Source organism: Rattus norvegicus, chromosome 3 (assembly GCF_021556685.1).
Source record: "Rattus norvegicus strain SHRSP/BbbUtx chromosome 3, alternate assembly SHRSP_T2T, whole genome shotgun sequence".
NCBI lineage: Eukaryota > Metazoa > Chordata > Mammalia > Rodentia > Muridae > Rattus > Rattus norvegicus.
The window spans coordinates 98,941,590-98,968,544 of record NC_141536.1 but is presented as its reverse complement, the minus strand read 5'-3'; the positions used below and the strand labels follow the sequence as shown (position 1 = coordinate 98,968,544).

At 42.1% G+C, this 26,955-nt stretch overlaps 1 protein-coding gene across 3 annotated transcripts in view; it reads left to right on the top strand.

Annotated features, from left to right (window-relative positions):
- Ryr3 (ryanodine receptor 3) overlaps positions 1–26,955 on the top strand; it is a 553,860-nt gene that overhangs the window by 484,817 nt on the left and 42,088 nt on the right. For 2 of the 3 annotated variants that reach the window (XR_015684544.1, XR_015684543.1), the window contains exons 68-73: positions 10,029–10,116; positions 10,261–10,353; positions 18,649–18,819; positions 19,116–19,175; positions 21,774–21,905; positions 22,346–22,458. Coding sequence is in view for 1 of the 3 variants with exons in the window: in XM_087655160.1 (XP_087511286.1) it covers positions 10,029–10,116; positions 10,261–10,353; positions 18,649–18,819; positions 19,116–19,175; positions 21,774–21,905; positions 22,346–22,458; positions 25,616–25,712 (754 nt within the window). In the remaining 2 variants the exon portion in view is untranslated. Of the gene's footprint in view, positions 1–10,028; positions 10,117–10,260; positions 10,354–18,648; positions 18,820–19,115; positions 19,176–21,773; positions 21,906–22,345; positions 22,459–25,615; positions 25,713–26,955 lie in introns of all 3 variants that reach the window. The other variant, XM_087655160.1, reaches the window with a different exon arrangement.

Genomic DNA, 26,955 nt, shown 5'->3' with positions numbered 1-26,955 from the left:
TCCGTTAACGTAATTATGTTAGCAATTTAAAGAGGAAATTTGTCAGAGCTTGAGGTGAAAATAAAAATAAAAATGGAGCAAGATTGCTCCTGGAATAGCTTTTGAATTGCGTGTCACCGTAGATGATCAAGACTCAAGAGAGAGCATGGTCTGTTTACAAGGTGCTTGACAGTTGCTAAAAATGGCAATGTCAGAGAGTCTTTGAGATCATCATTAATTCATTCATCTCTACTATTCAACCTGTTCCTCCCTGAGCGTCACAGCCATGTGAGCCTGCTTTAGAAACACATCCTTTCAACATGAGTGTCTGTCCCTTCAAAGACCTTTCATAGGAGTGAAAGCAGAAAGTATCTGTACTATATTAAGAATGAAGTATAGGGAAAAAATGTCCACGGAGGCTCGTGTCCGTAAGTACAGCACTCATGAGGCTTCAGGGAAGGATGCACTAAGACTTTAGGCTAAAGAGTGAGACCCTGAAAAAGAAATCCAGAACAACATACTTTCTCACTTGATTATTTTGAAGATATGGCTATGCATTATGATAAAAACAATTCTTATATTAAAGGAGACTGAAACCTTTGCTGGACTTCAAAGCCAGAGTTAATAATACATCCTAAAGTCACTTATAACTGTTTTCCTACTGTGTGCTCAGCCTGTTTAACTTGCCTTTAAGTGAACGATATAACAACCAACCTTGCTTGCCTTGGATGTCCCGTGTGATCAGCCTTCACAGGCTAACCTGATACCTAGCTGTAATCTTAAGTAGTCTTTCATGCCCCTGACCCAAGAGTAATGCATGCACATTTGAACATGCGTTATGGTAATCATTTGCTAAAAATAGCAAGCGCAAGTGGAAAGCAGTCTCATAAAATGGATAGCCACCATAAATGTTGGACAAAGCATTCAGATATGGCTTGATCATGTTTATTTGATGTCAGTGGTCAGTGACTCACTCACTCCCTTGTAAAATTTTGTTAAAGATTTCTGTAAAGTGTCCTCCATTCCTCCCCCCCATGTGATATTTTCTGTGCTGTTCAATGAAAGAGAGTGCAAAATCTTTTGTTTGGGATAAACATTCAGGGTCAAACAGATGGACAGATTCGAAAGGCTACCTTCAGACAGGTATAGATTCAGACTCATAAAACAGGCAGCCAGAATGAGAGAAGACACAGGGAGACTGAATTAGAGAATTCAAAGCTGGGCTTGCTCTTAGTCAAGTGATACTAAGAGGAAGTGTTCCGAGTTCTGCCCTTAATTCGACACCAATGCATTATTGGTGACTCTGAGTTTATTATTAATGCATTGAAAGAAGGAAGGAGGAGAGTTGGGATACTGAGGTCATAAAGTGAGGTTTATTTTTGCCTCCCCTTCTAATCTGTCTTTGGCTCTTTTATTACCTTTGTCTCCTCCCACAGTCTCTTTCCTAATCAAGGGATGCCCCCTTCCTTCCTTGTGTCCATGGGAAGTGATTTATCTGACTAGGTCCAGAAGTTGAAGACTGTAAGACTTTCAAGAAGGGAAATGAAAAGACTTGCCCCATCTCGGGATTTTTCTGCCTATTTCTCAACGTGGATAGAGATTTGAGATAGGAAAGTCTTCTTTTTCCTTAGGGTCAGCCTTGAATATACCCTTTTCACCAAAATCTGTCCCTGGGCTTTCAGTAGAGCGGAAAGCAGAGAGCAGTACAGTCTTTAGTTCCACTAGTACTTTCTCCATCCAAAAGAACCAACCGACTTGGACTGATGGAGCGGAGGAGCTGACAAAGATATTGTTGTACCTCATGTTTCCTCCACCTGGATAGATAAGCATCTCTTTCCTTTTCTTGCCGAGAATGTCCTATCCTGTTTACTTACCCAGTGATGGGAAGAAATAGAGGACAGAAGCAATCTTGCTTTGCATGAAGTCCCATCCCAGTTTCACACTATATGGAACTTGACTTGTAGCCCTTACCTATAAGCTCTAACTTTGCTCTCTAAAGCCAGAGAAAACTAATCCTTCATGTAACAACACTTTAAAATATTGAAGAAATTCTATGTCCCATCTTCCTGTCATTCTTTTAAACCTAGGTATTTCCTTCATCCCTATGGGATGGTGTTTGAATCTCCTTTTGAAAAGACATTTCCATTAGTCGATATTGATCCTGAAGCTGGCAAGATATTCAAGAACTTGGAGCAGATCATGATACATCAGCTGCCATTCTCCTCTTGCCTAGAGACAGAAGTCAAGATTGATTCAACCAGTTTCTAAAAGGGCAATGGTCTTTTTGTCTCCTTTCTGGGATTCAGAAACATGTTGGACATAAATATAAACTTGGTCATATAACTTTTGGTTTAAAAAAATCCATTTTAGAAGCTATCAAAAGGAAACAAAGTAAACCCTGTTTAGTGGCCATCGTAGGCTGAAGCCTGTATGGAGTGAAGTCTTACAGTAATGCTGAGAGAAGGCCTCACCTCAGACATCTGACCCTGAGCCCAAGAGCACAGCTTTAGTATCTTGAAAACCATAATCTTGAAAACCTATTGCCCAAGATTCTAGCCCATCCTGTTGAGGGTATGTAGAATTTGAGACAAGGTCTTGCGTACGTATCCCAGACTAGCATCAAACTCAACAATCCTGGCTCAGCCTCCTCAGTGCTGGAATTACAAGTGTACAGCTGTTGTGGCCAGAGGGACATAAAGACCAGTTTATGTTTAGACAACATGGCCATGATATGGATACGAAGCTTGGGGTATACATATGTTACCTATGGTTAACACTGGACACCTATGGGGCTATGAGTCAGCAAATAAATGGCGGATAGCAGATGCCCAGAGAACACAAAAATATGTAGTAATGTAATGTTACGTACTGATTTCTGGCAAAATGCTACTTTTGTGTGGGTTTTTTTTTTCGGGGGTGGGGGGTTGGGAGGTGGTATGGCCAAACCAGAGACTTCACCTTCCCTAGCCTGCCTGCATATGCCTATCTGCAGACCTGTGAGCCTACTTCTATGTGACCTGTGTAGCAGCCTGTGTATATGCGCCAGTTTGTGCCTAGGTGCCTGCCAACATCTGGTCACCTAGCAGTCTGTACAGCAACCTTTACTCAGAGTGAATAAAGTATGTCTTCTCTGCCTGAGACTCCTCACAGGAGTCTCCACCTTCCCTGGCATTACAGCTAGCATCTCGAGGCACCATACTCAGCTTGTTAAGACTCTATCCACAAAGTTTCTTGTTTCCTCCATTAATATACTATTTCACCTGCTTATGCTGCTTTTTCCCCATTACCTTACGTGGAAAAGTCCCAACTCATGACCACTAAGATGGATCTCCTCCATTAGAAGCCTTGCATTTCATGGCTGCCTTTTAATAGCAACCAGTGCTGATGATAAAGAAACCAAGGGTTAGGTAACAATTTCAATGGGGATCGGGTGCCTAAGAATTGACTTAGATGCTGACCCCTCTAAACCCATCGTTATGAACAGATCGAGCCTGAGCAATGAAAGCGAAGGCAAAATCTTTACTCCTGCAAGTGTCATCTTGTTCTGGCTTGAAGGAGAGGTGCAGAAAGGTTGCCTGCCTGGGAGAAGACATTTAAAAGGATGTTCTTCATACTCAACGATCTGGCTTGAAGGGAAGAACTTTACTAGAAACAGTGAATACAAATTTGCATTTCGGAAAAGGCATGAGCAAAGCTAAATTCCTCCATTTCAAACTACATCCCAATATGAAGGCGAAGAGAACAGAGTGGTTTTCTACCAGGAAATGGTACCTAAGTTCTTATTTTTGATACTCTTGCTTACTGACCATTCCCAGGGTTGTACCTTCTCTTGGCAGATTAGGATATGACCCTTTGCCTCTTCTCACATAAGCCACAGAACAAATGCACAAAGCTCATTTAAACCAAAACACCGAGGAATGAACAGCTGGTGGTTCTGATAAAATGAGAACTGTAACCCTGAAAAAAGCTTTCTGGAGAAATCAATGTGAAGGAAAATCAAAGAGCTTATCAGTCTCAAACCTCAAACTTGAATTGCATTTGAATTGCTGCAGGTAATAGAGAAGTGACTATACTGCTTAAAGAGATGAGAAGTCTATTATACAGAAAAGAAACCCAAAGATAGGCAGTGTATGGCCAGTGTGATCATTCATTGTGGGCCCTCACACCTTTGTCTGTATATCTTTCCCATTGTCTCCCATCTCCAAAGTTATTTTACATTTTAATATGTCTATCAGACTTCCAGACTTCGGGTTTTCTTTCTAATCCTAAAAGATTAAAGCAAATATCACAGGGCAAAGGCAAAAAGATACTTTCTGCCATGATACTTTTCTGCTGAAAGAACTTTTCCAAGAAGTCCATTCTTCAACTTCCTGTTTGATCTCATTGATCATTTCCTGGTTATAGGTTAAGGCAGGTGGAGTACCATGATTTCTAGTGGGACAGAATATTACCCTGAACAACAACAACAGCAACAACAAAATCCACGTCTACTATATAAAGAAGATGACAGTTGAATTTGAAAACAAGAGTGGTTCGGTAATAATGTTCTTGAGGCTAGAGCTAGAGATAAGAAGGAAGGAAAAATCTAAAGGTGAATTGACCTCTATAGTGTTTTGGGTAGGACTATCTATCAGGTTACCCAGGAATACCAATCATATTTCCCAAACTAACTGTGTGTGTGTGTGTGTGTGCGCGCGTGTGCACACATTTGAACATGTGAGTGCAGGAACATGTATGGAGCTCAGAATGACTCATCCTTGCCTCCAACTTTACTTAAGAAAGGATCTCTTTGGTATTCATCTCTGAGTACACCAGGCTAGCAAGTGCATGAGCGTCAAGGGATTCTCTTGTCTCTGCCTCCTCTCTCACTGTAGGAGTATTAAGATTACAAATTCATGCTACCAAGTCTGATTTTACATGGGCTCTAGGGATGCAAACTTGGACCATCATATTTCTACAGTGAAAAGTTCACTTGCTGAGCTGTTTTCTCAGCTCCATAATTTGTTTTTGATAATGTTCTGCACTGGATGAGAGACATCAATTTTTCAGATCATTTTCTGTTTAGAAAAGGCCTCACTATTTGGACCAGGTTGGCCTTGAATTCTTAGAGATCTGCCTCCCTCTGCCTCCCAAGTGCTTGAATTAAAGACATACCAGCACCAGCAACCAGTTGTTTCTTTATCCCAAGAAAGCCATCCAATTTAACTTCTGTGTTACAGTTATATGTTAATAGTCATCCCCAGGAAAGAAAACATCACATGGTTATCCAGTTTCAGATGGTCAGTCCTAAAAACATATATAGAAATAACATTATAAGACTGAGCACGTTACATTCAGGAATGTATAAGCATATACTCATGTGCATGTATTAACAGTTAATGACTTTGAAAGAGAACAAGGAGGGTATATAGGAGGGGTTGGAGAAAGGAAAAGAAGGAGGAAATGATCATCTTAAAAATAAAAGAAACTTTGTTTCATAAGAAAGAAATGTAATTCTGGCTTTTAGGCTACTGGAACAGGGCTCCTAAAACACTTGGGACTGTCTGAGTTATAGGATTGTCTTTTGTTATTCACAATAAGCCTCAATCTACCATAATTGAGCTCACACTCATGAGAAATCAACTACATGATTAGATGTTTTGGAACTTTCATCCCTACCCTATCTTCTAACTTCTTGACCTCTCCAGAAGTAAGGCATCAATCACCAAAGCCAATGATTTAACTAGTCATGCCTATGTGTTCCTCTTTGCTTCCTGTTGCTATGATAAACACTGTAGCAAAAAACAGCTTAGGAGAAGAAAAGGGTTACTTCAGCTTACAAATTATAGTCCCTCATTAAGAGACACTAGGACAAGAACTGCAACAAAAGGGGCTTGAAGCAGAAACCATAGAGGAAGCCCACTTACAAACTTACTCACCCTGGTTTGCTTGACTACCTTTATTTTTGTAAGTTATTTTCTATTTCTTTTTATTATCAACTAAACCTTTAAGAAAAAAACTCCCCTTTCAACTTAAGGGACTAGATTTATTCCCCAAGGAAAGAAGTTAACATGAGATGAGTTTGCTTCTAGTGTTTTTTTTTAACTTTTCTTTTATTGGATATTTTCTTTATTTACATTTCAAATGTTATCCCCTTTCCCAGTTTCTCCTCTGGAAACCCCCTATCCTATCCCCACTCCCCCTGCCTCTATTAGGGTACTCCTCCACCCAACTCCCCAACCCACTCCCTCCCACTTCCCCACATACCTATGGTCACTTGGTCTTTGACAAAGAAGCTAAACCATCCAGTGGGGAAAACGATAACATTTTCAACAAATGGTGTTGGTTCAACTGGAGGTCAGCATGTAGAAGAATGCAAATCGATCCATTCTTTTCACTCTGTACAAAGCTCAGGTCCAAGTGGATCAAGGACCTCCACATCAAACCAGATACACTCAAAGTAATAGAATAAAAAGTGGGGAAGAATCTCGAACACATGGGCACTGGAGAAAATTTCCTGAACAAAACACCAATGGCTTATGCTCTAAGATCAAGAATCGACAAATGGGATCTCATAAAACTGCAAAGGAAAGGACACTGTAAGGCAAAGGACACTGTCATTAGGACAAAACAGCAACCAACAGATTGGGAAAAGATCTTTACCAATCCTACATCCAATAGAGGGCTAATATCCAATATATACAAAGAATTCAAGAAGTTAAACTCCAGAGAATCAAATAGCCCTATTAAAAATGGGGTACAGAGGTAAACAAAGAATTCTCAACTGAGGAATATAGAATGGCTGAGAAGCACCTAAAGATATGTTCAACATCCTTAGTCATCAGGGAAATGCAAATCAAAACAGCCTTGAGATTCTACCTCACACCAGTCAGAATGGATAAAATCAAAAACTCAAGTGACAACATATTCTGGCAAGGATGTAAAAAAAGAGGAACACTCCTCCATTGTTGGTGGGATTACAAACTGGTACAACCACTCTGGAAATCAGTCTGGAGGTTCCTTAGAAAATTGGACATAGTACTACCTGAGGACCCAGCTATATCACTCCTGGGCATATACCCAAAAGATGCTCCAACATACAACAAAGACACATGCTCCACTATGTTCATAGCAGCCTTATAGCTATGAATACCTAGAAGCTGGAAAGAACTCAGATGTCCCTCAAAAGAGGAATGGATAAAGAAAATGTGGTACATTTACACAATGGAGTACTACTCAGCTATTAAAAACAATGACTTCGTGAAAGTCATAGGCAAATGGATGAAACTAGTAAATATCATCCTGAATGAGGTAACATAGTCACAAAAGAACACAGATGGTATCCACTCTCTGATTAGTGGATATTAGCCCAAAAGCTCAGAATACCCAAGATACAATTCATAGATTACATGAAGCTCAAGAAGAAGGACAACCAAAGTGGGGATGCTTCAGTCCTTCTTAGAAGGGGGAGCTTGGCTACCTTTCTTTTAAAGCCATGGCCCATTAGCCTAGGAATGGTACCTTCCACCATTGGCTGTGCCCTCCTACATCAAATATCTCCACAGACATGGCCACAGACCAGTCAAATAGAAGCAATTGCTTAATTGAAGCTTCTCCTTCCTTGGTTTGTCAGGTTGACCTTTGAAGCAAACTATAACATTATGAAATGAAACCTCTTTCCAAAACCTTAAACTCTGGAGTTTGGAGACTTTCTGAACTGTTAGAAACATAAAGATACGTGGAGGGTGAATTACTTGGAGGAAGGTTGGAATCTCAACTCCTCTTCTACATTGTCAACATAAAACTACAGCTCATATCTTTAAGGAAATAATAAATTTATTTTGGAACTATTCGAATGACTATTTGGTTACCCCGAACTCCATGTTCCAAGGTAGAAACAGTTTCACAGGATTTATATAGTTGTAAAGAACAAAGAAACTCATAAATTGAGACAATTTTAAAATACATTGGTGGGTACATGAGAGAGGCAGGTACAAGATGGGGTAGGTATCCTTTAAGCCTAAGATGGCATCCCTAGCTCTTGGATGGAACATTCTCAGGGGAGAATGTTCTGCTAAGGTAATAGCTTCTAAGAGGTTTTTATTTATAATCACAGGGTGTTATTCAGATACAGAGTGGGGCAAGGAATGACTGTTCCAGAAGACCAAAACTAGCCAAAGATAATCAGCCTCTGAATCTGCATTCCAATATCTGCACTGTACAGAGGCTCCAATTGGTCTGTCAGTCTCTGAAGACACAGACACTCCTTCTAGTAGTTTTTTTTTTTGTTTTGTTTTTTCACAGCCAGACACAGCTTCTTCTCAGGAATTCTCATTAATAATATCTTGCCCTGAGTCTTTCATATTTCTCAGTTTTATTTAAGATAAAGTGTTAATAACAAAGTGACTTCCAAAGCCATGCGTTGTTCTTATTAATTATGAACAGAGAGAATGGTAAAAGCTCCCGATTTGCAGGCAGGTGGTCACATTCTGAAGCTAGCTGGTGTGTGGAGTCGAGAGCAGTCTTGTAGGGCTGAGTATGTGGGGCATTTACTAACTCCAGATAGTGTCATGATTGAATTGGTAGGTTGATGCCTGGAAAGTTGAGTAGTTGCTTAACATGAAGAAACTCTCCATGTTTCACATAAAAATGTTGAGTAGAAGATGTGTGTGTGTGTGTGTGTGTGTGTGTGTGTGTGTGTGTGTGTGTGTGTGTTTAATCATTCTGTGAGGAAATTTGGAAATGGCAATTCACCCTGCCATTTTGAAATACAACTTAATCAAATGCACAATGTACACATGGGCAAGATAACTTATAGAAAATGACTGAGTTTGACTTAATTTAACATTCTTGTCCCTATTGGGTTATGTCTAAACTAGTTTAAAAAAATAGAGCCTATATATAGAGGATTTCCAAGGTAATTAAGAGGTTATAAAAGACACTTGGTCTCCAGGACTGGAGAAAGAGCTTAGTCAGTAAAGTTCTTGCCTGTAAGTATGGTCCCCAGAAACTACAGGATTTTTGTTTGTTTGTTTAGGGGGTTATTTTTGTGTTGTTTTATTTAAAGGCATGCAGAGAGAGGCAAATCTTTGGAGCTTGGTGGCATCACTTCTCAGCCTTTTGATCAGCTAAGATCAAGTGTTGATGGCTAGCCAGACAAGTTAACACAGGGAGCTCCAGGCCAGTAAGAAACAATTTAAGACAAATGGCACTTGAGGTTGTTTTCTGGCCTCTGTACAAGAACACATGTCCTCACTGCCCCACACCACCATACAACCCAGCAGTCCCACCACTCTCACCACCAACCCCCTATCACCACCCACCTACCACTACCACAAACCCATCACGACCAGTTTAAATGAGAGACAAAAATTTTCTTTCATTCAGAAAACTGGCCTTAAGGGACTAGAGAAATAGTTCAGTGATGAAGATCAGGTACTGCTGTTACAGAGGACTGAGTTCAGTTCCCAGTATCCACAGAGGCATTGACGACTACCAGTAATTCCAGCTCCAGGGGATCTGGTGCTCTCTGTTGACATCTGCAAGCATAGGCATTCAGAAGCACAGCCCCATACAACATTTAAATTCTTCTAAATCTTCCATTCAAAGAACTGGTTTTCAGAGTCAAACGTAGGGTACGACACATTTGTAAGGCTCAAATTCTCAAAGGCTTTCCAATAGCAAGGGGCAGGGCAGGACTGGCTGCCATGGTGGCCATTGTTGTCATAGGCTGACTAGACTTATTCATTAAGTCTCTCTGCAGTAAGGCATCTGGGATGGTCTGTTTCCAAATTTATGGTTTTAACCATCTACTTACAAAAGAAACAAAGTATAGGTGGTGGTTTTGAAATGTTGGTGGCTGACAATTGCTTTGCCGAGACAATTCTTTAAAACTTTGATAAAAGTATCTTATCCCAATTATGAACCTGGACCTAAATGTATGAGGCTTATTGTCTTTCTATGGTAATGCAGTTTTACCTGGCTAAATATATACCACTGTTACTTGTGGAGTGTGTCCGTTGTCATGACTACTGACTCTCCTGTACCTATTCCCTTGCTTTGTAATGCAGATCTAACTGGCTCAAAAGCCCGGATACTGATTCTGACCAGCTCTTCCGAATGGTGGCCGAGGTCTTCATTCTGTGGTGTAAATCTCACGTAAGGACACCTGGGCTCTAGATTTAGAATGGTTTTGACCGGTATATATCTGGAAAGGCTTTCTTCTAATGCTTTTTTTTATATGTGTTTGTTTTTTGTTTTTTTGTTTTCTCTATTATCTTCCTCTACCCTGCCCTGGTCTAGAACTTCAAGAGGGAAGAGCAAAATTTCGTGATTCAAAATGAAATTAATAACTTGGCATTTTTAACTGGAGACAGCAAAAGCAAGATGTCAAAAGTAAGTCTTTAGAATTCCGTCTCAAGGATGCTTCAACCTTTACCTCAGCCATGTCTTGGATCTCCGTCCTATTCTGTGGGGCTTAAATAACACAGTCAACCTAGGTTCCACCATTTAACAGCAGCCTGCACTGCTGTTTCACACACCATGTACCTGAAGAAACTCCCCTTGAACAGAAGGGTCATCATGCTTTGGGAATAAATGGGTGCTTGTATATCAAAAAAGTTTAAGTCTCAAGACTTGCCCAAGGCATTCGAGAGGTCCCCAAACAGACACTGCTGTGAATGGCTTTAAAATAGAAGTGTGTCCAGTACAGCCACACTGCAAAAGCACAAGTGTGAAAAGCCACCTTCTGACGGGTCTGGAGGAAATGACCTTGCCTTTATGCCTCCTCAGCATGCACCCTGGCTTCACACTTGTTTTCTTTCTGTTTGAGATGCCAGCATGTTTTACTCCAGATGAGCTGACCTCTTACTGCGTATGTTCATTTTTCCATGACATTTGCCCTCAGAAAACCAAACGTGTGTCCATCTCCCTGCAGGAGATGTTTGAAAGAGGGCACGCCACTCTACTGGTTAGGGAAGAAGCTAACCTATAGGAGGGAAAGTGAACTTGCATCTCGTTCTCAGTCAGCTCTGTTGTCTTGACTGGAGAGAATTGCTTAGCCCTGCTTCTTCCGTTGCACATACAAAAGCCAAGTCTCCTTAAACGTGATGTCTTGTTACTGGCACTGCGGCTTACTCTTGGCCCTGTTTCTCTGAGAACTGCTCCTTGGGGAGGTTTGGCTTGTATGTCAAGTGTAAATAGCCTGTAATAGCTGAGAGACAGCCGTCTTCTGGCTGACACGGTGCTGCCTGTGAGGAACACAAAAGTGGAGTTTCACCTCCTGAGAGGTGAAAGGTGGGTCTGGCAAGATGGGAAGCAGTTTCACCTCCTGAGAGGTGAAAGGTGGGTCTGGCAAGATGGGAAGCGTGGTCTTGGAGTGATACCCTTGAGCACCTTTCTAGTAACCGTTTGGGATGGACGACCAGCGTCTTGGCATAGCAGGGAAAAAAAACTATTCTGATACAACAATAATAACATGAATACCTAAGGCTATACCAAATAGGGCAACTGTCTGCGGTCACCTGCAGTCACCAGCACTGCCTCTTCTGTCTTTCATTTGTTTTAACACTAGCTCTTCTTCCAGTATTCAATTGACTGTAGAGCTTACAATCTACATTCCAGTACACACTAGAGTACACTTTTAACATATGCTGCCAAGTAAAGTTGACAGTGAACTGTGTTCAGTACAAAGCAGGGAGATTATATTCTAGGAGAACCTTGGCTGCGAGGAATTTTTTCTTTTTTTTTTTTTCTTTTTTTCTTTTTTTCGGAGCTGGGGACCGAACCCAGGGCCTTGCGCTTCCTAGGCAAGCGCTCTACCACTGAGCTAAATCCCCAACCCCGGCCGCAAGGAATTTTATGGCCTCTCCTTTGGTCCTTTAGAGACAGCTACCTGGGTTTCCACATTCTTTTTGCGTTCACCTATGGTTAGACACAGTTGTTCACTTGAGGACCACAAGCCTGGGTTTCCCAGACTCCACCTTATCTAAGATACCTTTGCAGGGTCCTCTTGTAGCCTTTAACCCATATTTCCTACAATTTACGTTGGTAAATCCCAGGCAGATATCACGCTATCTTTTACATCGGGTAGACCCTCTGGCTCAGGAATCACCCAGCCAGCATCCATGGCAATCTGCTATAAGTATTTAGATCCCTGATGGGCAGGAATGGGGAAAGCCATCTCAGATCTCTGGCGATAAATGGATCTTCATGGTCTTTGAGTTTAGAAATGAATGAAGCAATAGAAACCCATTTCACAACTCATTCATTGAAAAACTAACATAACATTCTATTCATTCATGATGTCGAATGAGGAAAGGGGCATTTGCCCGGTCAGAGAATGTTCTTCTTCAAGACACGGATATTTCCCTCTTGGAAAGGGTCATCTTTAGGAGCAAACTGCTGCATTTTCACTGAGGCTCTACGCCAATTGTTTCTGCAATTGTTGTTGCATTCACACCAACCCTATCACCTGAGAACAGAGAAAATAGTAAAAAAGACAGAAATAAAGAGGAAAGCACCAGTGGCTGAGGTGCCAATTAGCTTTGTTTCATTCACTTAATTCCTCAGAGTCCAGCTTTCCAATCTGTATAATGGGGTTGAGCTTACAATCCCAAGAGAGTCTGGTTAAAAGTCCGTTTTCAGCAGCAGCGCTGTCAGATAAAATATCTGATGAATGCTTTGAGACAGATACATTGCCTCCAATAAACAGCCATTCCTGGTACCTGAGGATTGAGAACTATCTGTGGGAAGCCAGGGAGCGATTTTCTTCCATATCAGTTGACTCCCTCTTGCCCTTGCTTCTGTACAATGAAATGTTCTCTGCTACCTTGTCTGAATGGTCGCTTGTCACCATCGCTTGTGTTTGTCTCTGTTCTTAGTTGCACTCCTGTGTTGTATAAATGAAGTGGCCTTTGGTGCATATGGAAGTCTTAGTGGGGGTGTCTATGAATGCTGCATGCCACGCACTGCATATGCCTGAAGGCCAGGAAGCACAAAAAATATACAGTGGGCCACGCTGTTCCCACCCAGTTATTCGGAGATCCTTTCAAAGATATATTATTTTGCTGGCAGCTAACACAGATTTTTTTGAAAGCTCATTGTATATTTTGTTTATAAAGCACAAGTGTGTGAATATATATTTGGCTTATGTGACTAGCTGAGCAAATATTTTAGCTCCGTTCCGTTTTTAAATGTACTTTGTTTTCTGGCGATACGGCAGCAGCTTCCTCGGAGGGGAATGGTAAGTTAGAAGGCATTTAGCCAAAGAAATGTTAAGCCAGTCCTTGACCAATATTATAAACATTAAAATAAACCACTGAGATACAAGAATTGGAATGTGTTTTCAGTTGAAAAAGGACAAGAACTGTCTTGTGACGGTATAGTTGCATCTTTCAAGAGCACACAAAATTATGTGTGACTTTTGTTCCCTGAGTGCACATGTGCATGTGCCCCCCAACACACACACACACACACACACACATACACACACACACACACACACACACTATTCTCTTTCACTTCCTTGCTCTGCATTCTTTCTTCTGTTTTCTTTGTTCTTACATTTTTGAAGATCTCACATTCATGTTATCTCTCTCCCCTCCCCCTCCCCCTCCCTCCTTTCTTCCTTCCCTCCTTTGCCTCCCTCCCTCTCTCCCTCCTTTCCTCCCTCCCTCCTTCCCTTTCTCTCTTCTCCCTCTTTTCCTTTTACCTCTGTCCTTCTCTTACACACACACCTACCATTTCTCCTCTAGTCTCTCTCCCTTCCCTCCTTTCTCATGATCTCCACTTCGCATACTCTTCCTCTCCTACCCCCTCCCCCATGCACACCATTTCTCAAACTGATTTCCAGAAATCCTTTCTCCTACCATCTCATGTTGAGCTGACTTACATTCACTTCACTTACAGTCTCTGTGATGTAACACTTCCCGCAGAGCAGGTCTGCCTTTCATCAAAGCCTGATAGGAGCCCCCTGCGCTCTCTTGGCACAGACAACACCAGGCAATGTACCTTCATCAAACTCCCACATCTCAGAAAAACATGAGGTCTGTGAAGTCTAGGGTTTTTGGTTTGGGTTTTATTTCCCCCCCTGAAGAGCTACACAGAAAGTTACTTGCTTGATCAAAAAGTACTGCTATAGTTCATAACCCAAGAGCAAAGAGGTGAAGTTGTTTCGAGGGCATATAAACTGCAACTAGGGGATTACCGTGGTATTTAAACCTAGCCATATGTGAAGAATAAAGGCGTAGCCTTCAAGGTGTAGGAACCTATGACTTAAAGGGTGTCTAAAAGTTACAGCGTAAGACTGAAGAGGCTCTGTTATTTAGGTTGTGGAGTAATCTCAAATTATTATGGGTTATAGGACCCCCACCCATCTTCATCTCTCTTTACCTCCCTCTGCTTCCCTCTCTTCCTCCCTCACTCTATTTAGAGACAGAGTCTTACTGTGTAGTCTGGGCTAACCTCAGATTCTATCATGGAGCTCAGGCTGTCCTTGAACTCTGCCTCAGTCTCCAGTGCTGACATTAAAAGTGTGCATCGTCATGTCCAGCCCAAAAGTTTAACGTGGTCTCCTGTTGTCATTGTTGTTTGCTCTGTTTTGTTCCTTTGGTTTCATTATTTTGGATGGAAGTCAGGGCCCTGTGTAAACTCCTCAAGTCATTTTTATAATATATTTTTGTCAGTTGCAAATAGCCAACAGGAAAAGGACTTCAAGTTTTGTTTCATTTTGTTTGTTCTGTTTCTGCATATGCTTTTGAGAAGCTTTGTTTAGTTTTGGTTTCAGATTATTTTTCTAAGAGAGAGAAAGAACACAAAGTTGGGCAGGAAGGGAGGTGGGGAGGCTCTGGGAGAAATTGGGGGAGAGGAAAGAATAGGATCCAAATATATGGAATGAAAAGAATTTAAATATAAAAAAATAAAAATGGTAAAATAGCACATTAGGCTTATAATGTTTTGTAAATCAAATGTACCAAATGACCTCGACAGGTATTGCCTTTAGCTTGGTTCTCTGTTCTGCTGGAAATGATAATGTGGTGAGTGTCAGAAATTAAAACTTGAGGTCTTTGGGTACATAACAATTGTCTGCAGCCCCGTGTGGTTAAAGGGAGTAGAAGAGGAGACAATGTAGATATCAAGAGTTTCTGTGAGTAGCTACTGGTTGAGGGTCACAAAGCATACATTCCAGAAGGCTGGTCTCTGAGGTAACTTCCTCCTAGGCCGGAAGTGCTTGATGCAGATATATATAATCCTTTGCGGGCAAATTAACCTACATCCTAACCTCCCCTCAGTCGTCATGCTTTGCTTACATGAAGTGTTGAGTCTCTCTAGTGCTGACTGAGCAACTGGGCCTATGAAGCTATGAGTAACATGCTGCCTAATGCCTTGATCCCTGCTTTTACTGACTGACTCTTCTCCTTGTTTCTTTCCTTTTGTCTTCCCACACAGGCCATGCAAGTAAAGGTACAGGTCAAATGCATGATGTGTCTTTTCTGTCCTAGTATTAGTGGCTTCAGGCTCTGTTCCTCTCCGTGCTGTGATCACCATGCGGGTGGTACAGGGGGATTTTTCCAACCTGTGGGTCCCCAGGGAAGGCAGAGTGAATGTAGGCCTATGTACCCTTGGAACAGAGACATCAGGCAAGCCTTGCTTTATTCAAGGTCTCCCTGGTATCTTGGCTCCCTTTTCCAGACGCCTGCTCTGTTAGTTTGGCAGCTACTATACTGCCAGAGATAGGTCCAGCAGGGCTCGGGAGCTTCAGAGCCCCACTCTTCTGACATGGTACCAGGTTCAGATTTCTAATTTCTGTTAGTGACCCTAGGCCTTTCATATTATACGTGTTCTGCCTCTGATTTTAGCTCCCATGATTCAAAGAGAGTCTCCCCGGGACTGAACTCAAGTTTGAAATCAGCAGATAATGTTAAGATTTGGGCACAAAATATACACATGATGCAGTAACTTTCCAATTGTTCCTGAAGTTTATTGTGTAGAAACTCTTCTCCTTCTGTTCAACAATAAGTATCTCACACTATTGTTCCAAACCCTCTGACCCAAAGTATGTGTTGGAAAAGGGGAGACACGTAAGAGCCAGTTCACACGCAGTTTGAAGAAAAGGAAAATGGAGCCTTGGCCAGATACAGTTGTGGCTGGGTGATGTCTCAGATGCTGCCTTCCTGTGTGACCTCAGAAAAAACTTATGGTCTCTAAGCATCATGTTTTCACTCCTGAAATATTTCAGACTTGTTCTGAGGACTAGCAATACTTCAGTTATGTTTCAAGAATATTAAAATCATACATGTAGCCGTTATGATTAGAATATGATATTGGCAAAATTAAGCAGAGAATAACTGAGAAATCATTTAGATTATATATAAAATCCATAGTTACATTTGGCATATTTTCCCATGTGCTGTGTGTTAGTGCTTACATTTATACATATATAATACCATGTAGTTCATATGTGCATAGCCAGATTCTAGCCTTAATGGACAGTTTAGGTGATAGACTACAGGTGGATTTTGCCTTCAAAACTCTCCACTCAATGGTAGAACAGAGAAGGAACATAGGAAGCTCTGTGAGTATGGAACTTGCAGTGTTTCGTTTGATGCGGGCAGTATATGAAAGGCCTCCTTTGCATCGTTTCTTCCTTTCTCCTCTGTGTTACTGCCCTCCTAACCTGCATATTGAGGTTGACTTCTGCTTCTGGAGTACTGGGGACACAATGCCTCTGCAATTATCTTTCATCAGACTCATTTCCAAATGGTAATATAAGCATCTGAAAGGGCGGCTTATGTAGCCTGGTGGGAGAAGTCACATTTTCAACCGTGTGTCACTAGTCATTAGGAATCTCTCTCACAAGTTGGAACATAGGCATTGGTCCAAAGGCAGAACTAATTCTGACTCTTCTCTTGGAATACACATGTCTGGGGCTTTGACATTGGCTCAGTAGTTAAGAACTTGTGTTGCTCATGCAGAAGATCTTGGTTCAAGTCCATGCACCCACATGGTGGTTCACGACCATCTGATCCAGAGGATCCAATACCCTCTTCTGAACTCTTTGGCACCAAAAACACACATAGTGCAAATACATGATGCAAATACACATAGGCAAACTACTCATATATAAAATAAATAAATATAAAAATAAAAGGAAACATATATCTTGTAAATGGGTTCTGCCCTAGGCCTAGAAAGTTAGATTTCAGGTTGAGTCACTGCTAGGGGAGGAGATAAGCACACATACAATACCCTTGGATGATTGCCCAATGCTCATGTCATTGTCACCTATAGTGCTGCCACTGCATGTTAACAGACACACTCATGAAGCAAAACCAGCATTCCTGCATGATGGTCCCTAACAAATTTCAGGCCATAGAGCCCTCCCTACTTCTGTCATCTGGTTATTCAGCTGAGGCAAAGTCTATCAAGCAAGGTTAGCACCATTCTTCTAAACATAGCATCATAAAAAGCAGGTTGCTATACACTCTTGTCTCCTGTATGCGCCCAGACCACCAAAGCTGCAGTGGATGCTGAGGATCTTCAGTTGCTTGTCCGGGAGCGTCCTTCATCTATAGTGATGCAAGTCAGATTTCTCTCTTACTTAGAGCCAAGTATGTACTTTACACCTAGAATCCTGGGAATCGGGAGGCTAAAGGAGAAATAGCACAAGTCTGAAGCCAACATGGGCTCCATGGTGAGACCCATCTCAAAACAACAACGACAAAATAAATAAATAAAACTGCAACTACAACCACCATGAAAAAAACAACAACAACAACAACAACAACAGCAAAAAAACAAAATAACCACACTAATACTTTGTTGAATGAACTCTGCAAAGTATGACAAGGCATGAGTAAAACACTCTCATCAACTGCAGCAATGACTCAGTAGTTAAGAGCACTTGCTGCTCTTGAAGAGGACCCCAGTTCAACTCCCAGCACCCACTTCAGGCAGCTCACAACCTCCTGAAACTCCAGTTTCAGGGCATTGGATACCCTCTTCTGGCCTCTGTGGGAACTGAACTCATGTGTACATTCCCACATAGAGACACATGTAAGTGCAAATATGCAAAATTAAAAATAAAATTAAACTTAGAAAAACTCCCAGAGGCTTAGAGAGTTCCTTTATTTCGTGTATAGTTTTTCCACATAGCAAGCCAAATCCCAAAGCAGTCCTGGTCTCAATTTTCCTGTAAGAATGTGTTGCCCATGGTGGAGAGGCTGTGTGGAATACCTGTGCTATCAAATACCAGCTTCAGCCATGGAAATAAGTCACTGGTTCGTGATAGACACTCTTCCACATTTTAACTGGTATCCCAGTAGAAGGATACTGTTCTTTGTGGGAGTTATTTTACCTATTGTAAAAACCATTCTTTTTGTTGTAACTGTTGTCCCTTTGGTGCAGAATCAAGTAAGCAAAGACTATGGATGTCTGTGCTGTGTGTCTAGCTACTGTGGTTTTGTGTGCATGTACAGAAGAGAAGGCTCGGGTTTGGGCTGGTCTTTAATGGCCATCTGGTTTGGTTTTGCTTAACATATTTTTTGTTTTTGTTCTTTTACTGTTCTTTGAAATGTAGTAAGGCCCAACCTGTACGGACAGGGCCTCAAGGAAGCAAGCTACCCCTGAGCTGAGGCAGTTCCTTTCAGAGAGTCACTGAGCCCCTCTCTTTATTTCAACATCATCTCCTAGTCTGGAGGACAGGACCAGGAACGGAAGAAGACAAAGAGGCGAGGAGACTTGTATTCCATCCAGACGTCCCTCATCGTGGCTGCACTCAAGAAAATGCTGCCCATTGGTCTGAACATGTGTACTCCAGGCGACCAGGAGCTCATCTCGCTTGCGAAATCACGATACAGCTGTGTAAGCTGCCTCTGTGGTCCAGCCGAGTGGAGAGGAAAGACTGTGGGAGTGGGTGGTACTCTCCGTTTATGGTGGTAGTCTTCCAAGGGGCAGGGGCGGGGGTTGATAGAAAGGTACACACTTTGTAAAGCTGTCTTGGAGTCAGTAATTTGGGGTAAGTCTCCTTTACTTCTCTCCTTCTGTTCTTCTAAGAAAGTTGTCCCATTAAACTGTATTCTGATCACCCATACTCCCTTATACACAGTATTGCATTTCCAAGATGATCCATGGGAATTAAATTTCGCCTCTTTCCACAGAGAGACACTGATGAAGAAGTCAAGGAACATCTTCGGAATAACCTGCACCTGCAGGAGAAGGTGATGTATCATCTCTCACAGTCTGCCCTGCTGGCTGGAGCGCCTAGTCCTCCCCTTTGGCTTACTGTGTCTATCTGCCTGTGTCTATCTGATACAGTCTTGCTGTGCAGCCTAGGCTAGCCTCAGTACTGAGACCCTGTTGCCTCAGCCTCCCAAGCGCTAAGATTACAGATGGCTACCATGCCACACTTCACTCATGGTTTTTTTTGTTTGTTTGTTTTTGTTTTGTTTTGTTTTGTTTTGTTTTTTCCGGAGCTGGGGACCGAACCCTGGGCCTTGCACTTGCTAGGCAAGTGCTCTACCACTGAGCTAAATCCCCAACCCCTACTTCACTCATGTTTTAAAATGTATTCTAAAAATTGTTTAATTGCCACAAATGGGAGGCGAAAGCATGAGGATCAGGAGTTTAAGGCCAGTGTTGGTTATGATAGCAAGTTTGAGCACAGCCTGGACTACAGAAAGTCCTGTCCCAAAACAAAACAAAAACCAATGAAAACAAAACAAAACAAAACAAAACAACAACAACAGCAAACCCCACAAAAACAGAAAAGGCTAAGCTTTGTAGCCACGTCTTTAATTTTTGTTTTTTTTCCTTTGCTATGGCAAAAAGGCCTCTGATAAGTATGTATTACACTTTCTAAAGAACAGTAGGCCACTCAGTGGGAGTTCGGATTGAGTCTCTGAATCTATTGACTGAAATGTTTGTTGAACAGTGAAAGAGGCACCTGGGAGGACATTTTAGCACCTGCTACTCAGGAAAGTTTTTGAAACAAAATCAGTTTGTGTCCTGGGTAAAAAATAAGTAAATAAATAAATTAGAAAAGTAGACAGAATTTAAAGGCAACTTGAGATTTCTCCAGTTCTGTAATTCTGAACAGATCTGTTTTCAAACTACATTGTGTGCAAACTTGAGAATAAGGAAAAACAGAAGTACTGATTCTTTCCCCTAAAAATGAATAGCAATGGTAGATAAAATACTCTAGGAAAAAAATCATATTAAGAAGCTCTAAATCTGGGCTGGAGAGATGGCTCAGTCATTAAAGGTTAGGCTCACAACCAAAAATATAAGAAGCTCTAAATCTGTGGGAGCTCACCAGAGATCTCTCAGATGCAGTGTATTGTCAATTGAAAGTCTTTATTCCAGCTGGCTGGGACCACACGCAAGTGTTATGGGACCTCGAGATGGCTCTAAGTGCCCAGAACACAGGGTTTTTTAGAAGGCAAAAGCCATGTTCTAGCATCTGTCTTAGCAGCTGCAGGGAGCTTTGCAAAAGCAGCAGTTTGCAGCAAGGGGTGAAGCTAAGTGGTTAGGTAAGTGGTTAGCTGCAGGGGGTGCCATGCAAACAGGAAGTTCAACAGAAGCTAAGAAGTTAGTTAGGACATCCTGACCTTTGTCTCCTAGAATAGAGATGGGTAGTTTTCCCTGGGATCCTTTATCAAGGAGATCAAATTCTAGATAAACCTGAAAATGTCCCCAGCAAGAATACATGATGGAAAAATTTTAAAGTATAACTGTGGTATGATCCAGCACTCCCATGACTGGATGAAGCAATAAAAAAAATTGAAACTTTAAAAAAAAAAAAAGAATACATGATGGAGGAACCTTTGCACTATCTTGCCCGGTCACAGGCAGAAGTCAGCTTCCTGGAGAGAACTCTGGGTGCTTCAGTCAGATGCATGCCTTAGGGGTAGAGTTTCAGTGACTTTAAAGGTAGAGGAATATAGGATTGATCAAAATTAGCCTCACGCCAGAGAAGTTCATGAGACTCCTTCAGAGACAACAGTAAACCCACTTGGAAGGTCTCTACTCACTAAAATGTAGTAAAAAGTAAATACATAAAACTGTTCCCCAGAATAGACTGAAAAGATTCAAAGCATGTAAGGAAATGCTAAAAGCAGTAAGGAACCAACAGAAAGAAATTTAAATACAAATACAGTTTAGGTAGACAAAGGAAGCAATAGAATCCACAAAAAATTAATCACAATATTGTCCTTAAAAAGGAGGGAATGGTTTTAATTTTTAAAAAAGATAGCATAAGGATTATACAAATATATACTCTTGAAATTAAACCTTATAGGCATAAGATATAGGGTAGGCAGAGCTGAACACAGAATCAATAAATTGGAAGATTGCTTTATGGAAATCATTCAAAATGTAACATAAAGAGCTAAAGGGATGGGAAACATGAAGTTCATGTATTGCATCTATACGTTGTTGGCTATAAAAAAGAAGAAAAGGAGCTCAGTGGTTAAGAGCACCTGCTGCTCTTCCAGAAGACACAAGTTCAATTCCTGGCACCCACATTACACAGTTCACAACTACTTGTAACAACAGCTCCAGGGAATCCAGGCTCCCTCTTCCAGCATCCACAAGCACCCAGACACACGTATCACATGCTCAAAGAGTTAGGCACACAATACATACATAATAACATAATATATTTTAATATAAGGGAGGGAAAGGAGGGAAAGGGGAGGGAGAAAGGAAAATATAATAAAAATGAGTCTTGTTATATGGAACCCTGGTAGGACTAAAAGTATTTCTGAGCACAAGAGGCACAGAAATGGCTCAGCTCGTGGATGTGCTTCAACTTTCAGTCTGATGACCCCGCTGTGAAATGGCAACTGAACCTCTACAAAGACGTTCTGAGGAATGAAGAGCCTTCTAATCCAGAAAAGACGGTGGAGCGGGTGCAGAGGATTTCAGCGGCTCTGTTCCACCTGGAGCAGGTATGGGTGCTTACTCTGAGAGAGTATAAGCAAGACTGCCCTGGAGGACAGAAACTTCCTCCCTGTCCTCAGCTCTCCGTTATAGGAGACGACTTGAGGCAAAAAGCAGCCACTGGAGGTGATCCCCCATCACCCCTAAATGTTGCCTGGTGCCTCATAGATGTAGCCCCTTCAGCTTTCCCTTGTGTTCCTCACAACTTCTTGGTATGAGTTCAAAAGACTTTTTACAGCTCTTTGCCATTTGTAAAACTGCAATCCGTGTCTAGTGGCATCTGAGAAAATGAAGAAAACATAGGACTGTCACACAAGAATGACTGCTGGCAACTTTTTTGCTAACTTCAGTTGCAAAACCAATATTATTTCAGAGTTAATTGTCTGACCTACTCAGTCTGCCTCTCAGGTTGGCCTACTATGTACCTGCTCACATGATTTCTTCTTAGGTGGAACAGCCTTTGAGGTCCAAAAAGGCTGTGTGGCATAAATTGTTGTCAAAGCAACGGAAACGGGCAGTGGTGGCCTGTTTCAGGATGGCTCCACTCTACAATCTGCCCAGGTAGGTTCTCCTTCACTACTGTCTGTCAGGTGAGCCTAAGATAGGAATTAAAGTGTTCTCCTACAACTGAGCTCTCTTACGGTCCTTACACTTGATCCTAACAGTAGGAATTGGGGTCCTTGGCTTCTGGAGCCTTGCAGACTACATTGTCTACTAAGCAGTCAAGGTAAGTAGGGAGGTAGGTGAGGATGCCTCATCCTGGGCTTTCACAGCCTCCCAACACACAATGAGGCTCTCTGCTTTTGCTGAGAGAAGGTTTTTGTGAGGACATAAAGGACTCTGGAAATGGGGAACTATTTCCTAAAGTACCTTAGCCCAAATGCCATCATATCCCTGCTCAGGCACTGGGTGAAATGACAAAATTTGCTATTCTTCACCAGACGAAAAAACAAATAAACAAACAAACAAACAAACAAAACGGTAACCTGAGCATCTTTTATCACAGTGTATTTTCCATCGAGATGAAAAAAGGGGTAGCCAGATGTGGTGCCACATGCCTGTAACCTCAACCCTCAGGAAATGCAGGAGGATCATGAATGTGAATCTAGCCTGGGCTATGTATCAAGACCTTGTCTAAAAAGGAAAAAGAAGGAAGAAAGGTTAGAGATACCCAGAAGCTAGTCAGGAGCACAATGCCCTTATCTTGGTCTTTTGTACTTTGAAGTAAAAATTATGTGACGTTTGGGTGGAGGGATTAGTTTTTTTTTTTTTTCCTCAAACTGTGTAGCATATCTTCTGTCAACATAAGGAATCTGTGTTAGTAAGATTTCCACTACCACAAAACACTTGAGGCAAATCAACTTAAAAGGAAGAACGGTTTATTTTAGATCATAGTTTCACAGGCTTCAGTCCATGCTCACTTGGGGGCATCATTTTCAGTCTGTTGTGAAGCAGAACATCATGGGAATGAGTGTGGGATAAAGCAAATTTCCTTACCTCACAGAAAAGGAAGCGGAAAGAGGGGGTAACAGTCCTAATATCCCCTTCAAGGGTGCATCTATTGCTTCCTACCACTAGACTTCAACTTGTAGACTTCAACTCCCGAGTCCCAGTAACAGCAGAGACGATGCCTTCAAGGCAGGGCCTTCGGAGGGCGTTGCAGAGCAATACTGTAGTAACAGCAGTAAGAGGCAAGGCCTGTGCCCACCACTAGGACTTGATCTGCATGTCAGGTGATAAGACAACCTCCTTCTTCAAAGGTAGACTGGAGAGTAGGTGAGGGCAGGTTTATTATCCATCTGCAAACTTGGTGAGTGAGTGACAAGCTTTGACTGGTCAACTTCCCAGTCTCTAGGAACAGTCTCACCTGACTAAGGACAATTGACTTGGACAAAAGCGTTCTGAATCCTACACACCAATGTTTGTCTAGACTATGAGACCAGGGCCCATCCTCTACTTCGGCTTCACCCACATCAAATGGTGGCTCTTAGCTGTCATTTATCCAAAATATCCTGCACCCTGCCTTGAACGAAGGGAGTCTTCCCATGTAGGTTCTTACAAGACGGAGCAGTCATAGCTTCTGAGATATACACCTGCCTCACAGGGCCCGCCCAGGATAACAGATTTGCTGTATTTGGAGAGGAATAAAGCAACAGGAAAAATCAAGTGGAATTCATGGATGAAGAGATGAAAATGGAAGTCAGCATAGGTACATGGGACGCTGAAGTTCTGACAGAAAAGTGAGGTTGACAGTCATTTAACATTGGAGAGGTGTGTACGGTTTTTATTTGTGTTCTGGAAACGATGAAAATATCAAAAAACGTTTGCCATCCTCTCGGTCAGACCTCCTGCCTGAGGATGTACCTTGAAGAACTAAGCTCTAAAAACACCTGTCGAGGGCTAGGCCAGCCAGGCAGAAGTGATTCCTCTCAAAAAACAAGCTTTTAAAAATTATGTTGATACCATGTCTTTCTATCTGGGTGTTCCTTCAGTATCCCTGCACCTACACGTGCCAGATAAAGTTTAAGAAATCTGTGTGAGGCATGCTGTCCTTAAGCCAATCGCTGGAGAACAGTTGCCGGGATCCTCTCTCGCGTGAAGACAGCTTCATAGCAGCCAGCTCACTGGGGAGGTGACAATGGAGGCAGATCTTCCCTACTTTGGGATTGTCTAAGCACCATGGAATCTTCCAGACTAAAGGACGAAAGGGGTTTATCTGATTATAGAGGTGCTGTTTCCCTGGTGTTGGTGTTTCAAAGAAAACCCTGTATGCTTTTCTCCAGACACAAAATTAACAATTTCTTCCTGATCACCTTTCAACGTGTTTGGCTGGAAAAGGTTAATGAAAAAACTCAGTATGACAGACTAATACCCATTTTAATGGTAACGTAACCTAAAAGACATCAGCTTATTCTGTGCACATGCCTCCGTTCTTGGCCATGAGTCAATGTTGCCACAAGAGTATACATTTGTACAATTTCTTTTTTAAGGTAAAATTCTGATTGGTCAGACTTTAATGAGAGACAGCAAGGTTTGGTTCTACCAGAACACTCAATGGCCACTCTTGCCCTCTTCTTCATTCTCGGCCTGTCTTGTTTTCGCCAAGGCCGACCATAGCACGTAGATGTGTTTCTGTGACTAACTTTCCAGGAAGTCAATCTGGCTTATAGGAAATGGCATGAGCAAAACAGCAGAGTACAACCAGGATCTCAGAGGTACACAGGACACACGCTTATGGCACAGCATGTCCAGCTCTTGCCTTCCTGAGTGAACTCGGGAGCTCCTTGCTGAGCTGTTCTTTGAATGGGGGAAGGCAGGAAGGCTGAGGTTAAGGTTTTAGCTTGACACTAAACTACAGCATGATTTCACTTGTATTACATCAACAGATGACCGATCTAAAAGAATGACTAAATTGCTATCTGACGCAAATATTTTCCGACTCAATCTAATTAGCAGTTTCTCACTAGAATGGCAATGTGGTAGTGACCCAGTAAAACTAAATGGGGATGCTGTGTCGTGCTCTCTGGTGATCAGAAGGTACTCCAGTATTTATGAATTACCTAGTTATAGGGTACGACATGAGCTACTGACTGCCCTGACCAATCAGAAGATGGGAATTGTACAAAAAGTCTGTCCTGCTTACTAACCACTAACCACCCAATCTAAAATAACAAGTCCCACAACTCTCTTGATCCCCCCTCTCACCCCTCCCACTCAGGCACCGCTCTATTAACCTCTTCCTCCATGGCTATCAGAGATTTTGGATAGAAACAGAGGCGTATTCCTTTGAAGAGAAACTAGTACAGGATTTGGCTGTAAGTACTGAATGAACTGGGAGCAGATATGGGTGTGAATGGGTTTGCTTTTTTGTGTTTGTGTTTATATATGCTGTGAGAATCTGGCATTCACAGAGAATCAATCGGAAAAGAAATAACTGTGTAAAACCTCAGGATGATGTTGCCAATGGTCCTAAAAGCCAGAGGACGAAACTTCAATTAGAGGTGTTAATAACATCCGCACCCCTAGCTCCACCCTCATTAACAACTAACGTTTCTTGAGTTGCACAGCTATGTCTTGGGGATTTCATTGCCAAGTTAAGTTTTGAGCACCATCTGTTGCAGGAGGTCCCCCTGTCTTGTTTCCCTTCTGCTAAGACCCTACGTCCATAATCATAGCTCTGCTTTGGGGAAAATGCCTCTATAAAACCGTCTTTACTGCACCTCACAGCCCTGAGTCGGCCCTCCAAAAATCTGGCATGCACTGTCTCTAATAGACTTCATATCTGAAACCGCTTGAAGTGAAATACAAAGAAGCAGCCTCATCGTGTCTCTGAGGGTGGGGGAGTGTGATAAGGCCTCCCTGATCTTCTCTCTTCTCCTTATCACTCCAGTTTCTCCTTTGCTGTCTGTGCTAATCCTGGTCTATTATTCATTCCTTATTTTCTTCCTGTCCTTCTCTGTCCTTTCCCTATCATCCTGTGCCTTTAGCTCCTCCCTTCCTTTCTTCTTTTAAACCTCTCTTCCCCGTTTTCCTTCCCTTTGTTTCTAGGTCCCCTACTTTCCCCACATAGTCCTGTTGGTAAGAAAGGTGCTGTCTTTGTCTTCCCACTTTCCTGATTGGCGTGAATCTGGGAAGGAGCGCAGGCAGGCTCTCCACTGCCAAACATTCACACAGCCTGTTCAGATCTCACATATTCACCAAGTACCACCCCCAACCCCCAACCCCCAACCCCCAACCCCCAACCCCCAAGCCCCTGCCTTCTGAGGGGCCATGACAGAAAATGTTACTGTTGCCACTAACATCAGCTGCTGGTTCCCTTTCTATAAAGACAGAGAAGTGACACCTAGATAGCAGCTTTGCACAAAGCAAGTGTCCAGAGTGAAGCTATTTTTGATAGTTTAAATCTAGAATAATACAACTGGTCCCCACATAAGTCCCAGAGATTTGTGACTTTTGCCTCACTTCTATCTCTAACCTGCTCTCCAGAAGAAATTCCATGTATTATCTAGAGGGACTCAGTTTCAAAAGTGACAGCAGGGGGGTTTCCCTCCTGAACTG